At 42.3% G+C, this 15,949-nt stretch overlaps 1 protein-coding gene across 1 annotated transcript in view; it reads left to right on the top strand.

Annotated features, from left to right (window-relative positions):
• Positions 1–15,949, top strand: part of LOC104083513 (metalloprotease TIKI2-like) — a gene marked incomplete at its 5' end in the record, with an annotated part of 132,558 nt that overhangs the window by 98,861 nt on the left and 17,748 nt on the right. The window contains one exon of the mRNA XM_009587017.1: positions 12,048–12,317. Within this exon, the coding sequence (XP_009585312.1) occupies positions 12,048–12,317 (270 nt within the window). The remainder of the gene's footprint in view (positions 1–12,047; positions 12,318–15,949) is intronic.

The raw sequence follows: 15,949 nt of genomic DNA, 5'->3' as shown, positions 1-15,949 counted from the left end.
ACACTTGTGGTATGGAGACATCACCTATCCAGGATTGATCTTAGCTGCCAGGGTAGACCACAACAGCAGAAAAAAAAGGCAAGGGCTTTCTGTGGCTGACACCAACATAAATTCAGCTCTACTGTGCAGACAACATGGCAGAAAATGGGGTTCCGTAGGGGCCCTTTTGGCTAAGGCAGCATCTCTGACCTGTGCTGTGAATCCAACACTTGGAGTGGAAGGCGGTCTGAGACAGAGAGGAGCCCTCACTTATTAAAAGGTGAAGTCCTTACAGGAGAACTAGCAAGGGATGATATTGTGTGGATTAAGAAGCAGTGGCAAAAGCTGAATGAAGGTTGCAAGCATAGAAGTTGAACCCTTGCTCCTCCAAACCCTTTGAAAATGAGGTATGTATTCCAGTGCAGGGCTCTGTTGCAGGGACGACCTGATCCCATGAGGTTGGGCACACTCGCCGTGGATAGAGAAGACAGTTCACTTTAATAATGTATACTAAAAAAACCCAACTTTAAATTACCAAATTATTCTGAGAACAGAAGAGTGATTTTGAGATAAAAAGCCCTCTGCTAGCAAAGGAATATTGCCTTTTCTGTAGTTTGAGCTGGATTACAGCACCGCCTCAGGAGAAGTCCTAGTTTGGTCACTGTCAAAGTGTTCCAGCTTTCCGTAGTGATAAGAAGCTAACGTGACTGCTAGAACCCGTGCCAGATGCCAGGCATAGTTTTGATGAGTCTCTGACGTCTGTTAGACTTGTGATACTACATGCTTTTCAGTAGCCAGGCAGTGCTACAAATACTAGGCTGTGATGCTCTCTGAAACAACTGGCACCTAGATAAAGCATTTCCAGGCAAACAAACAAATAAATAAACACAGACTAAGAAAACACACATGCACATACAATGGAGGGAGGAGGCTTCCTAACTGACTTACTGTGCTCTGGGGAGCAGCAGAACAAGTGGTTTTCATTTTCCTGGTGTTTCACTTACTGCGGTGTGGGGTTCTTTTCATGGGAGGAGAGCTGGACTTAGTCACTGGTTTTGTGTATGTTTATGTGTGTGTGTGTATAAACAGTTTATGTAGAATTTGGGTCTGCTCAAGCTTGTGACAAGAGCCATTTGTCATTCATGTCCACAAAGCACCCCTAATGAAGATTTCAACCACTGCCAGTCTCCAGTCTAATTTATTATTTTTCCTTGACAAATTAAATCTGCAGAGATTACACGAAGGGCACCTGAGGATCTTGATATCTCTCTGGTCAAGGAAGCCAGTTGGCCTAATTCTTCTGCTGGGCCACAGAAAGCCCTGGTAGCCATACATGGACATTCCCTCCCTTTCCTCCATCGGAAGATGACTGGCACCAGAATTGCTTCAAAGACCCATCACTCTCCTCCCCCTTTTCTCAGCAGAGGCTGTTAGTAGGGGACCTAAGTAGACCTCCACGACTCCTGGTGGCCAGTGCTAACCAGTTAGACGCAGGAGGAAGGAAGCACAGCCTTTATGCAGACCCTCCTCCTCCTGCATTTTTAGCTGTGTTGGTAACTCCTTGGAGCAGGTGAGCCCCCAACACTACTTTGCAATGAAGGAGTTCAGGGAGGGAGGCTGCAAAGGCTCTCACTTCTGTACGGTTGAATGCTGTGTCACTGTATCCTCATGATGCTCTGGCTGTATCTGTCATTGTCTCATACCCTTCACTTGTCAGCTTGCTGAGATGGAGCTCTTTAATGTGTGCATAGTTTATTTCTGGGATTCTTAAATGTACCGATAAAAATAAAAATAATACACATTGCAATGAAGGAGAGAGATTTTCTGGGGTCAGTGCAAGTTTTCCTGTTTTAAGGGGAGAAGACCTGGGCACTGTTGTTTGTAACTAGTCAGTGAGATTTGCCTGAGTTCATTAAAAATCAATCTTTCTTGTAGCCTCAGATACCTCCTAGATATTCAAGCTGTAGTTCAAGGTCTAATCTCATGGGTTTCAATTAACAACCGAAAAAGAGAATATAAAACCTTCTTTTCTTCCTTAAGGTTTCAGCAGCAATATGCATACTTTGTTAATGAAGAATTTTAATGAAGGATGGATTTGTCAGACAGAAATAAGTATCTGATACAAGCAGTTTCATCAGCATGAGTTAATACAGAGAGTGAACCCAGGTGAAACCAGGCTAATACGTAGAGACCTTATGTGAAGTCTCTTAACATTAGAATTGATAGAACAGCATTAGAGTTGATAGAACAGCATTAGATATTAAAGCAAGTGGAGTTTGGAAGAAGAACTCTTCTGCCTTCATCATGTTTCAAGGGCTCTGTCCATTACCGCTCAGTAAAAATGCCCACAGACAGGCTGAAGTGTTGCCTGAATAGGGTTTCTGACAACTGTTTTGTTCTTTTCTTGGAAACACTCAGGCCTTGTGATAAAAACAATGCCGATGGGCTATAACAGTAGTTTGGAGAAAGGCAGACTGGCTCTGTGTTCCTTTTTTTAGCTCAGCAGCCATCAATGGCTAAGCAGATCAGATGTTATACAGTGTCAGCTACAGAGGGGAAAAGTGGATTCAGTGTAACAGAGACGTGGGATCTCTTGCAGGCATGGTCTTCTTACGGCTCTTTGGTTCCACACTTCTGCCTGCTGTTCAGTTTAAGTGGTCCATGTCTCTCTCCTTCTAGTGATAGCTGCTACTTATGTACCTACGTTATCTGTCATCTTGCAATTGTCAGAGCCTGGACTGAACAAGGTACTTAAGGAGGACAAGTTGCCGTGCTTGCACAGATTTGTGATCCACCCAGGATCTCATCTCTGCCAGGGCCCAGCTTCAAGAGCATCAGAGGGAAGTGCAGGAAACAGCGCCAGGCATACATTGAATAATCTGCCCTTAGTTTAAATCTGAAGTCAGTGAGAATGTTTTAGTCCCTCAAACTAGGTATTTGCTCAGTTGATGTGTCTGTAGAGAGTTTATTTTTAGGATGTGATGGAAAATACGGGCTCCTGCAGATGTTTCTTCTCTCCGGAGGATTCAGCAAAGAAGGGAAACCAGTTCCCAAAGGAGACAATCTGGGAGCAGAATTCAATTTGGATTGCAAACAAGTAAGATACAGACAACAGTTGTGTATTAGCTGTAATTCTACTGAGGAATCAAAATCGAGCAGCCAGTTTGGTGCTTTTTTTTGTCAGTTAGCTGCTTAATCTTGAAACCTGTCTGGATAACAACTACTGGGATGGAACAAATGTATCCTCAGTTTCTTTTCTATGCTTAAACCGAGGTCAGGAATGGTTTGGGAGTAACAACACATGAGATGAGAATAGTTTGCAACTGAGTTAGCAAACCTGCCTTTACGCATGGCTATACAGCTCAGTGTCCCAAAAGCTGACAATGGCTAGAGAGGAGCAGACAGCCATAGATATCAGGAGCTCCATTGACTTAAAATGGAAGAAGGAGAGAGACAGGTTTTGGTGAGTATTTCTGGTTTGATTGTGGCAGCTGGAGGAGAAAGAAGTGTTTGTTCAGCCCTTGACTTGCTTTCCGGTCACTGGAGTCTGAGATCATAACCGCTGAGATGAGATGGTGGTATTTGGTCACCATTGTCCAGTTTCTCAGACACTGCCCAAACCACCGTAAATACGCTGTAGAATCAGCCCAATACGCCGTAGAAGTGGCCCAAAACCTAAGCCCAAACCAAAACTTTGGAAATCATAGAATGATAGAATCATTAAGGTTGGAAAAGACCTCTAAGGTCATCAAGTCCAACCGTCAACCCAACACCACCATGCCCACTAAACCATGTCCCTAAGCGCCACATCTACACGTCTTTTAAATACTTCCAGGGTTGGTGACTCAACCACTTCCCTGGGCAGCCTCTTCCAAGGCCTGACCACTCTTCCAGTAAAGAAGTTTTTCCTAATGTCCAGTCTAAACCTCCCTTGGTGCAACTTGAGGCCATTTCCTCTCGTCCTATCGCTTGTTACTTGGGAGGAGAGACCGACCCCCACCTCGCTACAACCTCCTTTCAGGTAGTTGTAGAGCGCGATGAGGTCTCCCCTCAGCCTCCTCTTCTCCAGGCTAAACAGTCCCAGTTCCCTCAGCCATTCCTCATAAGACTTGTGCTCCAGGCCCTTCACCAGCTTCGTTGCCCTTCTCTGGACACGCTCCAGCACCTCAGTGTCCTTCTTGTAGTGAGGGGCCCAAAACTGAACACAGTATTCGAGGTGCGGCCTCACCAGGGCGGAGTACAGGGGCACGATCACCTCCCTACTCCTGCTGTCACAATGAGACCTGAAGAAACTTGGTGTTTCAGATTGGGCCGAACTGGGTAAGAATTTTATGCTTTGCAGAACCTGTTGAATGATGGAAGTTAATTTCCAGCACCTGAAAGATCTGCTGTGTATAATTAATATGACATCACCTTGAAGAAACATGGAAAGATCAGAGAGTTTATAAAGAGGAAACAGAGATTACATTGCCCAGTAATAAGTCCACCATCGTTCTTTATTACAGCAATATATATGTGTTTATTAAAAAGTTATTAAAAGGAAAGAGCAATATATTTATTCTTGTTATTAATGATTTTCAGGCAATAACAGAAAAAAACATGTGGAATAAAGCTTGAAAATATTCCAGTTCAATAAAAATGCAACCCTAAAATCTTCTTTTGTGGTGTAATACCATCACTTTAAATTCATCAGAAAGCCTGTGTAGTCTTGGCAAATTTGGACAGAAGTCAGGATTTCCAATCCAGAGGTAATGCTGATACTCCAACATTTGTTTCTGTCCAAAATCAGGGAGGAAGAGCAGAAATACTGAAAATTCATTGCGAAGTCAGCACTCAAAAATTTATTAGAAGATGTTGAAACATTTCAGTTAACATTATATGGCAAGTCTTTCAGTGCTACATGGACATATAGGAATTGTAATTTGCGTGCGAAGCCCTTTCTCTCCTCTGTGAAGTAGACTTCCAGAATAAACCAGATGTCCCAGGACAGTTGCATAGCTGTGTGCTCCCATGTTGAACCAGGATGCTTGAGCAGAAAAGAGCCCACTTTGATCTGTGGGATAGGTATTCTGTCTAAGGATCTTTAAGTACAACTTCCATAAGACAGCGAGGCACCAAAGGCAGCTGTATTAAGAATATTTTGCTTGACCCAAACTACCCAGGCAGACATAGCTTAGCACTAAATTAGTATGGTGATAGTAAGACAGTGAAGATTTAGGGAATAGAGTCTGAGGTGAGGCTTTGTGTGCCAGGATCAGAGAAGGTTCTTATTTGCTATTAATGTGGGAGATGGAAGCAAGACTAAGGGTCGACCCAGCCTTCCTCTGTGGGCACAGCCCATCTTCTGAGGCTGGAGTGTGCAGCTTACACAGTTTACACTAAAGATGCATGAACAAAGGGTTATTCAGTTCAAGAATTGAACCAAAAAGTCGAGAAGGGGAAATAAGTTCAGAGCAATCTGAAGTGGAACATTTTGAGGACGTTTTTGAAGGCAGGGGCTGGGTTTTGTTGGGTTTTTGTCATTTTTATTTATTAGTTGGGTTTTTCTTTTTAATTGAGATCAATTTTTAAACAAAAAAGGTCACTTTGTAGCATTTAAGTCTTTGAAAATAGAAGACAAAAAAAATTAAAAGCTTTGTTCAAAAAGTGCTGAAATGAAACATTTTGAATTTTCTGAAATAAAGGGATTCATATGAAAATGTGGAAACGGCAAGTAACAAATGTTTCAGCTGTCCTCTCTTTTTTCAGCAAATTCAACCGCTCAAGTTGGAGAAAGCTTGCATTTCTTTTCCTATGCCCTAGATCAGCTCCACTTTTAATGAAATGGAATAGATAACAAAAGTTTTACTCACTTCTCTTATTTTATAGTTTCTCAAACTGGGAAGAAAAACATCACCATCCATGGGAATATCTTGACCTCACAAGCTTTTCACTTTATTTATGCACAGAGTTGAAGGTTTGCATATATATATGTGTATACTGAGGACCAAATTCCCTTTCAAACTAAGGCCACAGTTCTTGAACAACAGTGATTCTTCCCAGAGAAATAGTCTGACATGGATTCTGAGTCCAGAGATACCATCCAAGTTTGGGGTGGACTGTAATCTGATTTAACTACTTAACCTAATTTAACTGCTCATGAGATGTAGTTGACTCTGATACAAAAATGAAAAAACAACTTTGTTTCTAAATTCTGTTAAGAAGTGGAAATGCTTTAACTTTAGTGTATAGGCCTAAGGCACCTGCATCCTAAAGAAAATAACCTCATTATAATTAAGCCAATCAGGTGAGTGAATAATCAGCGATTTCACAGGTATTCTCTTTTGCTGTCTCTTGAGCCCAAATTCATCTTCAGTAATTTACAGCACTTAGTAATTTACACCACAGTAATTTACAGCATTCAGATAAGTTAGGAGTCTAATTCTCCCATCCCTTCTTTGGAGTTACTCTTTTTTGCAGTAAAAAATTTTTTTATATATAGATATATGCTTTCATCCTGAAGGAGGTGAACTCCATGGTGGTATGCACTGGCATCACCTGCTTATGTGAGAGACCATGGTCTCAATCCATACTTCACATTGCTAGTAAGAGGCCCTATAAGCTGTGCTGGGGTTGGTTAGGATTTCTGCCTGGTTTTCTGTTCTCTTTTTGTTTGCTGCTCTCCCAAGAGCTTTGAAAATCTGAGTTTCATCCTAGCGTGGAAGGAAAAAAATGTAAAACTTCTTGTGGGCCAGGACATTCTGGTGCCCGTCTTGTGGGTGTGCATGACGGCTCTCTCCGAGAGATGCGTAAGGAAAAAAAAGCAAGAAGCAGATGTCTCTGTGGCCTGTGGCAAGGGGAGCAAGGATGCGTGCGAGGGACTGACGAATTCCTGCCTTGACAAAGGCTCCCAAACTGGAGCCTTTATGAGAATCCGTCTATAATAAAATGCTCTTAACTTAGTGTCTGGCTGTCATCCGGGTGCATCCCAAGAGCAGTGGCATAAGGATAAAGCTGCCACATCACGCATTCCTTGCTAGCACCACAGCTTCTCTCTTGGTGAAACAAAATCTTTCCTTGTCTGACAGTTCTGAAAATTGAAGCAAGAAAACCTCAGCGGTGTTGCTGTACTTGGAAGCGCGTGCAAAGCATGACAGTCTTCTGAGCAAAACTTTTCCATTGCTCGCGCTACAAAGACGAGATGCAAATAACGAATTGGCAAACTTGCATTTTAGAAGATTCTGCACATATCTGAGGTAACAGAAATATTACTGCAAGATTGCTGAAAAAATAGATTGATGATGTAGTTGTGTGGAAGATGTATACGGTCAGCAAAGGCACGTCGTCTCGTATGAGCTAAAGCAAGGGCAAATTCCTGGCCCTGCTGAAGCCCCAGGGAGGCTTGATGGGACTCACCCCACACGTTATTAACATCAGTCCGGCAGGGTCAGTGGGCAGAGGCGTTAGTGGGGTCTGCCCTGCTCCCCTCAGACAATTCTCAATGAATCGGTGGTTGGGAAAATCCCTGTTGGTGGGGACGAGGTACGGTGCAAGGTGTCGTGTTAATACCACGCAGCTCCACCAGTGGGGAAAGGTGGGCTATTCGCACGGGCCGTTCAGAGCGGGAACAAAACGTGGATGCTCTGATAACCTACAGAGGAGGTTGTCAAGCCCGGAGATGGTCATGGCCCTCTGAGCTGCAGAAACTGGATACCTGATGTGAGGGGTAGGAAGATGCTTGCCTGGGCAGGGAGAAAGGCATGGCCAGACTGCCAGGTGGCTTGGGGTTGAATGAAGATGGGACCTGGGCAATTTTCAGCCTGGGAATTATGAAAAGAAGCTATTACAGGATGTTAATGTCATTTTTCTGACCCGATCCACTCGATAACCCTAGCAAATCCCGATGATGAGTCAATTTTCTATTGTCAGTGCCAGCACAGAGCGACACTAGAGACCACAAGGCAGAGACAGCAATGCTGAGAGAGCCTAACTGAGCATACAGCTCAGCCTAAACTACTTGCGTGTTTTGTTTTGTTCTTTTAATTCTTGAAAAAAATTAGAAAAGGATGGCAAATCTTACTAGAAGTGAAACAAAACCACAGGGGTATTTGTCTGCGGATTAAGCATTTTCAAGAATTAGCAAGAATAAATGTTTTCCTGTTTTTACTCTGTTTTCTGTACCTTAGGATCAAGCCATATAGGATATTTGCTCAGACTCCCAAGTTTTCTTATTTGGACTCTGTTATTTTAGAGAACTTGTGTTGCAGAACTGTGCATCCCAGGGTAGGAAATTAAGGTCGGAGATGAGAAAAACTAACCTAAAAGCCTGAAATTCTTTTAGTTTCTCAAAGACCACCCTGTGTGGGAGTGATAGATTTAAAAATAAAGTTATTAATGAAAAATCTCCAAGATCTTTGCGTGGACCAAGATATTTTGGTGGTACTTTCTCACTCTTTCTTCAGAAGAGGCACTGTGGCCTCACAAAATGAAGAATAGCCCTGCTTTTTCTCTAGCTTTAAAAATAATGGTGTATCTTGAAAAGCTGTCTCAGCAGTAGTGAAGGAGTGGGAAAAAAAGTGTATTATATCCCCATGGTTTCATACAGTGCAGCTGTGCTTACAGAGTGCATTGAGACTGAGACCAAAGGAAAGGCATGAAATAGTCCATGAAATGATCAGTTGAATCTAACAGTAAAGCCTCACACAACGGGGAGATCTATTGTCCAGGTATTCTATTGCAGATGGGAGTTTTTTGTCCTTTTTTTTTTTTTTTAGGGGGTAAAAAATCCAGACTATAATAAATTCAAGCCCTTTGTAGTAATAAAATTTTTACTGAAATCAATTGGAAAGTTATCTTCTGATAGGAAGTCTACCTTACTTTGAATTAAAATCTTTCAATATTCTTACAATATATTTGGATTAAATATCCATATTCTGTGGAATTAAAAGGTTTGATTTTACTTCTGGTTGAATGTCTGTAGGATGATGATCAGATTTGAAAACAACCAGGTCTTGAGATTTATTAAATCAGTTTTTAAAAAAATTCATTTTTTTGAAAGAAGCAAGTATGCATCAACACACAGCCTTCAACAGTCCCTCCTAGGTAATTATTAGTAGTACAGGAATAATGGAACAAGTATCGACCAAATGTAATATGCAGTTGCCACAGTGGAGCTATTCCCCCTGCGTCGACTCTAAAGTACAAGTGGTTAGTTTATAACTCTCTTTAGGTTACAACATTTAACGTTTCTTCAGTGTTTATTCATTCTCTTCCCAAAGAATGTTCTGAAATACGGAGTTTACAACCTGTGGCTCATGTGATGGTAGTGGAAACAATTAAGGTAGAAGCTTTCAAAGCCACCACTGGGAGTTTGATGCCCAAACTCATTAAGTTTAATAAGAATTGAGCTGCCAGTCGTCTTAAGTGGTTTCTAAAATCTCAACCCATAAAAACACCTCTCTACTGGTTCCAGTTTACTAGGAGCTCAGAGCAAGGTAAACATGTGTAACAAAATAGTAGGTGTTAAAAGGTGGAAAGTATGTGTTCAGATGTCCCTAAGACCATGCAAGGAAGCAAATGGCGGCCCCCACCTTGAGCTGGCAGATGTGGGCTGACATGGGGGCTGCTCCTACCTTCAGCATATCGGGGAATTGCTGACTGATCAGAACAGGAGGCCCAGTTTCGGTGGCAAGGAGAAGAAAGTCAATGGAAACAGAAATCTTGGCAACAGCTCAGTTCCAGCTGTGATGATCACATCGTTTGTCTACTTTGGGCTCGTGTCTGCTCCATGCTCTTGCCTTCTTAACATGTTTCTGCCCACCACAGCCTTGTGGCCAGGGTAGTGCTCTTCTCCCCGGTATGCAGATGGACGGCTGGGTTGCAGGAAGACCTGGGTAAATTCACACCACAGAGTGAAGAACAGAGGTATCCAGAGCAGTACCAGAACAAGCTGTCTTTGGGCATATCAGCCCGCTGGTATTCCCATTGCTTTGGCATAAGTGGAGCAGGCAGTGAGGCCGGGGCTTTCTTACCACCCGTTGCTGCCTGCTGCCATTGCAGTTACCCGCACGGTGTTTGTAGATGCTTGGTCCAGGTCCTTCCTACCTGCCTAACCCGTCCTGTCCAAGTTCACACTGTGTTATCTTCCAAGCTGCTAAATGGCTGCATTTGCGTGTTGATAGTTCACTGATCCACCGTCATGGTTGGATAAAAATTAAGAACTGTCTGCTGTGGCCTGAGGGACCCACCCAATGCAAACCTATGAGAGCCTTTCCTTTTACCTGAGTGTGGTTTTGCTTCAGCCATCAGCCGATGTCACAGCCTAAGAAGTCTTGAAGGCTTTGGAGAGCACCAAGATCTCTCAAAGAAAGTTGCTGCACTGATGAAAACTCGTCCTCAACATGAGTCACAGAACAAAGTCTTAATGGGGAAAAAAATCCAGAACCAGCAGATCTCTCTGTGATGTAAAATAGAGCATGGAGTGAGTATGAGTGAGTTTGAAAAGGACTCACTGACAGTCTGAATGCTTGGAAAAAGAAGAAAAATGTGGGATTTTCTTGTGTCTTTTATTAATGAAAGCAACCTTGGAGAATTTTAGAATTAGTTTAAACAAGTCTCTCTTTTCTGTATCTGTCATATGATCTCTGAAGAACTTCATTAATGTTGGCTATGAGTGAGAAAGTTACTGTAGTTTTTGCCAGTGAGTCTCGTAGTAGCAACGATTAATTATCGGTAGCTCTTGGAAGGACCTTTGGGTGAAACATGATGCAGTGGAAATAGAGATGACCATCTTGACTGCTGTTGTAATGGACTTCAAAAAAATCAAAAAGAAAAAAAGCTGCCATTAGTAGTAGATGTGACTTTTTTGGAAGAGAACAAAATGTTCCATAAATGAAACATGTGGTTTCACTTGCAGCACATTTTGTACATTGTCACCAATGAAGTTTAGGATTTTTTATTACTTTTTCATTAAAATGTCTTACTGGTTTCACTCAGGAGGCAAAACTTTTCACGTGGCTTTAATTGTTTCTGTCATAAAAGTCATAGCATCCATGTAATAGAAATAGTTTTGCAGACCACAGCTTCATATTGCCTATTAATTCTCTTCCATTTTCTGTACCTACAACTCATTGGGCCATCCCAGAGACAGAAAAAGTTCCTCTTGTGCAATTAAGACCAAGCAGGAGCTTCTACTGAAGTTAGGGGGAAAAAAATCACTTTGTGTCAATATTGGTTTATTAGATTTTTGTTTCAGATATCTTAGCTCACAAATGTAAGTTCACATGGCCACATATCAAAGGATAGAGTTTGTATTGTAATTCTATTTCTAGAATTAGTGAAACTCTAGAAGATGAAAACAATAAAAGGCCTTTTTCTGCATAGTTCCAGTCAGATGCCAGAGGTGGTAGCATTTCAATGGAATGAAGAGCTCTGGCAGTATTGTTTCAAGGTGGCTTTGGACAGGTCATTTACCCCCTTTTTTGCTTCATTTCCCCATTATACAAAAAGTGCTAGAGTTCAGGTCTCACATATGCCATTCCAGCAGCCTAGCTATTAGACCATGCTTCTGTCATCAGTCTGGGCTTCCCTGTCACCAATCCTAACTCGGATGAACAACAATTATTGTTGCAGTCGAAACAATGACTTGTTTTCCACAGATGATATCCAAGGTTGAAAAAAAAAAAGAAGGGAATTATTGTTATCTCATTAATTTAAGATCAGCTTCTGTTAAAGTATCTGTTTTCCTCAGAGAGAGTCACAATTTTGCCATTTAACCTTCAGCCCAGCGCGGGAGGTGACGTTGACCCCTACCGCAGGCTCTAAAGCCTGTAAGAAGTAATTAAAATGCCAAAAAACAGCAATATCGTGTGAACTGCCTTTTCCCCCTTTTTCAGTTTAGTGTTCTTTGGAAAGCTTGCTAGGAGATGCCACTGCTGTCTTTAGTTGCTGCCCCAGAGCAAAAGCCTTTCTCCTTGTACACCTTCTTAGCAGTTAGGAGCACCCACCAAGTAGTGTAGTCCTCTGCTTTCACTTTTTCTTAGCACGATCCCTTGCTTATTCATCAAATGTTTAAATGTTGTGTTTTGCAGTTCAAGGACGACAAAGACAAGCCCAGTCTTGGAAGGGTCCTCAGCAACAGCCCTGCCTGCTGTCCAGCTTTCTGAGCAGGTCCCACTGACGTCTCCTTCCCTGAAGCCCCTGCAGATGGACGAAGAAGACAGCCTGTCTCCTCACCTCCTCTTGCCAGATAGCATCAGCCAGCTGGAAGAGTTTGGCAGGCAGAAGAAATGGCACAAGAAGCAGCACAAACACCATCGCCAGAGGCAGTTCAATGACCTCTGGGTTCGGATAGAAGACAGGTGAGTCATAACTTTTATGGTCCCTGTCCTCTTCCTGCTGTCTCCTAACTACTTGCTCTTTACAGATCCCAGCTCTTGTTGATTAGACCATAAGGAGGGTTGGAGAAAGCCTAAATGGGAGAGACAGGGAGTGAGGTGATGTTTTTGGAGCTTAATGAAGAACTAGGAGGAAGACTCATAGGCACGTTTGATCTAAAAGTAAAGACAAAAAAAGCTAACGCTTAGAATATTTAAAATATGCAGAAACAAAGACTTGTCAGAGTAAAAACAGGAAAAAAAAGACAGTGGAAAATATTCTGTGTTTGCCCTCTTTCTTCCAATAATTATTTTCCAATCTTTACTGTCAGTTTTCAGCCCAAAGACTCGCCCATTTTCCAACCATGCAGAATATTCCTGGGAGTTTTTAAGATTCTGACATATCTGACTTTCAATCTTTTTAACTGTGTTCTGGGGCTGAAATGTTTTAACATCTCAGACTGCATTGAAAACAGTAAACTGAGGCAAAATGAAGTACTTAACTAAGGCCTCTATGTGAAGAGAATGGAGGTAGGCACATTTCTGTGGCCATTCCAATCTTGGTCCAAGGTTAAAAACTCCCATTCAGCGTTTGAATAGGAGCCTTCATGTTTGACCAGGGCTTCTTGATGTGTGCTTTTAGGATTCCTGGGCAATTTATTCTCCCACCTCTAAAACTGGGAAAGCTCTTAGTGCCTTTATCCAGGCCAACTCATGGGCAGATAAACAGCCACAATGTTTATAGATCTTCTAACAAGTAAAAGGAATGAAATAATCTGTTGGGAACTGGCTGCTCGCCTATACACGTAATGATTGTCTTTGAGCATAGTCTTATTCCCGTTTTCATAGCACCTAAATTCCTTGCAAGTAAAATGAGTCAGAGTCTCTCAGAGGCTACTCCCTTTGCTAAGGAAAAAACTCAACATATTTGTGTTTTGGGACTTTTTTAATTTTTATTCATTCTTTTTAATGGAGCAGTTGCCTCTTTTTTTTTGTAGTTTATTGTATTCTCAGGGTGAGTGATGTAAGGGTTGTTATTAAGGTGGTGCGTATTAATGTTAACCTAGTAAGGCTATTTCTGAGATTTAATGCCAGCCTTGGTAAGAAGGATTCACGTGTTTTGTTCTCAAAGTGTGTTCAGTGGTTGGATCCTCTCCACAGAGGATGTGTAAGCAAGAGGCATTTGGTTCAACATAGTCAATTGCCTCGAGGACAAGGGACTTTTCTATCTTTCTTCTGCTTGGGGGCTGCCGAGATGTGGTGTCCCATGGTGTCCCAGCATGTCACAAGAGTGTCTGGTCTAGCTCACCGTATGTGTCACACAAGTGAGGTGCTTAAATAGATCTGGTGGGAGCCTGGCAGTTAGGCACAATCCTCCTGCCCCCATCCTATCTATCCAGAAAGGATATTGGATATTGGGCCTGATACGGCCGTGGAAACGTGCAGCTGGAGGCTTAAAACAGTGGTGCTTCCATAGCTTTGGCGGCCTTTTGTGCCTTTTGCTCTTTTTATTTCAGTAAGAAATGTTCCTAGGAAAAGTATTTAAAAGGGTACTTCCCCAGGTTAGAGTTAAATTATTCACTCTGCGCTCCTATGAGATTTTCTGAATCAAAACCTTTTATCCCTCTACTTCCATTTCATAAGGATGGAGATTGGGATAAGGAAACATAAGTTTCCGCTCCCACCATGCTGGTGATGAACCAGACACTGTGTGTCGCCTGCCTTGCTGAAAGATCCTGGGGAGATATTAGTGGGAGATCACAGCCCTAGAAATGAGGAAAGGCTGGAAGAAGGGAAGTCTGCCTTAGTGCTTTCAGATGGTTTTAGTGCTTCTACAGTTCTGGAGTAACTTCTGGTGTTTTCCTGGAAACAAAACAAAACAAAACAAAAAATACAAATTGTTCAGCTAAATCAGAGACTTACAACTAGCTCTGGTTTCCCCATAAATTGGATGGTGTCTCAACTTTCATAAACCAGCTGCTGCATATTGTGCTTTTGGCAGTTGGGTTTCATCAGCGTTAATCGCAAGCTGGACCTTGCACAAGGCAATAAACAGTGAGTTCTCTCTAACTGGTTCCTTTCTGATTGGCAAGAAAAGAGCAGAAATGTGTGCCTGTCACCAGCCTTTGTAGCGTGATCATTCTTGGGAGGAAGCAGCTAGGATGGCTAATAATATGGGCAATGGAGTGTTACCTGTGCAGGAGGGAAGCGTGTGAACTTGCATTGTGTTGCCTCAATGATGTTCACCAGCACTCAACAGTGAGATGGTTAGCGCTCATTTTTGGAGGATAGTCAGTGTATTAGAAGATCATACTCTGCCTGTCCCATAGATCTGTCGTGCATTTGCATATACTTAAATTGGAGCCCCCCCATGTTCTATATGGGCTGAGGTCTTTGCATACAGTATTACCTTGAGCTACGGCCCCGTATTTCCAAATGGTTCTTCTTCCAGTTTGTTTCCTAACTCACCTGTTGTCACTTGAAACTTGACTTGTTCACCTTTGAGACAAAGTAGAGGGATTTAGGTCATTGTTATGGCTTTTGGGTGAAAGTTGCGTAAAACTCATTGTTTCCATGTGAGGTCTCCAGGATTCTGCTGTTTGAGCTGCCTTTCAACCTGAAAAGTCAAAGAGAAATACACAGGTTGAGGACAAATATACGCAAATTTAAACCAGATTATTGATTCTTGTATGAACCTCATTGAACTGTGAAATGACTGTGGTTCATACAGCTCTTTTCCAAAGCTTTATTGACCGTGGATTAGAGGACTTTATGAACCATGAATTGCAGGGCTTTTATGGACTACGCATTTCTAGGCTATCTCATACACTTCCATGGAAATCTTGGGGTGTTTTTTTAAGCTACCAACACAGAAACAAAGGAAATGAACACAGGAGAACAATCTTAAAGGAACATCAAAGGTCTGACTCCAACTTATAAAAGCCAGGAAATCCATAATTAATGGTTCCACTAAGACTTCAGCTCACACAGTCGGTCAGGTCTGATCTGAGGTTATAGCTACAATCTGAAATGGCCTCATGAAAAAGGAGTCATTTAATGTCACACGTCATTATTAGTATTTACTTTCAGTTTTACCTTGGAGATTGTCCTTTACTTTTTGTTCTGTCTTAACAGCTGAGGCATTTGAGTTGGCACCCCTGAGTGGACAGTGTTTAGATTTGTGTGTTGGAGGGTTAGTAATGCTGTGGAGGATGAGAAAGCTGCTGCTCTGTCTTCTCCCTGTCTTCGACAGAGCTAAGATTGCTGATCTCCTGGGTAATCGGCGACACTGAAGGCTATTAAAAAATAAAAAATGCTGATGAAATGTGTGGTTTCCTCTCCCTTCTGCCTCCTTCCCCCAAAATCTAAACAAAATGAAAAAGACCCGCCTGGCTGCAGTTTGTGTTTGAAATTGTTTGTCAAGAATCAAAATTAAATGGAGATTTCAAGTAGCGGGATTTTTTCTTTTAACTACTTGATTTTGGGGAAATGTGCAGATCTGAAGTCTGTCTGGGAGGAATTTGAACTTAGACAAAACTTAAACCCTAGCTAGCTCCCGTAGCCAAAAGCCAGCCGGGGCAGCAGGGAAGGGAGGCAGAACCCTTGGGCTGGAAGGC

Source organism: Fulmarus glacialis, unplaced genomic scaffold (genome assembly GCF_000690835.1).
Source record: "Fulmarus glacialis isolate BGI_N327 unplaced genomic scaffold, ASM69083v1 scaffold14231, whole genome shotgun sequence".
NCBI classification, from domain to species: Eukaryota; Metazoa; Chordata; class Aves; order Procellariiformes; family Procellariidae; genus Fulmarus; species Fulmarus glacialis.
This window is presented reverse-complemented; position numbering and strand designations above follow the sequence as displayed.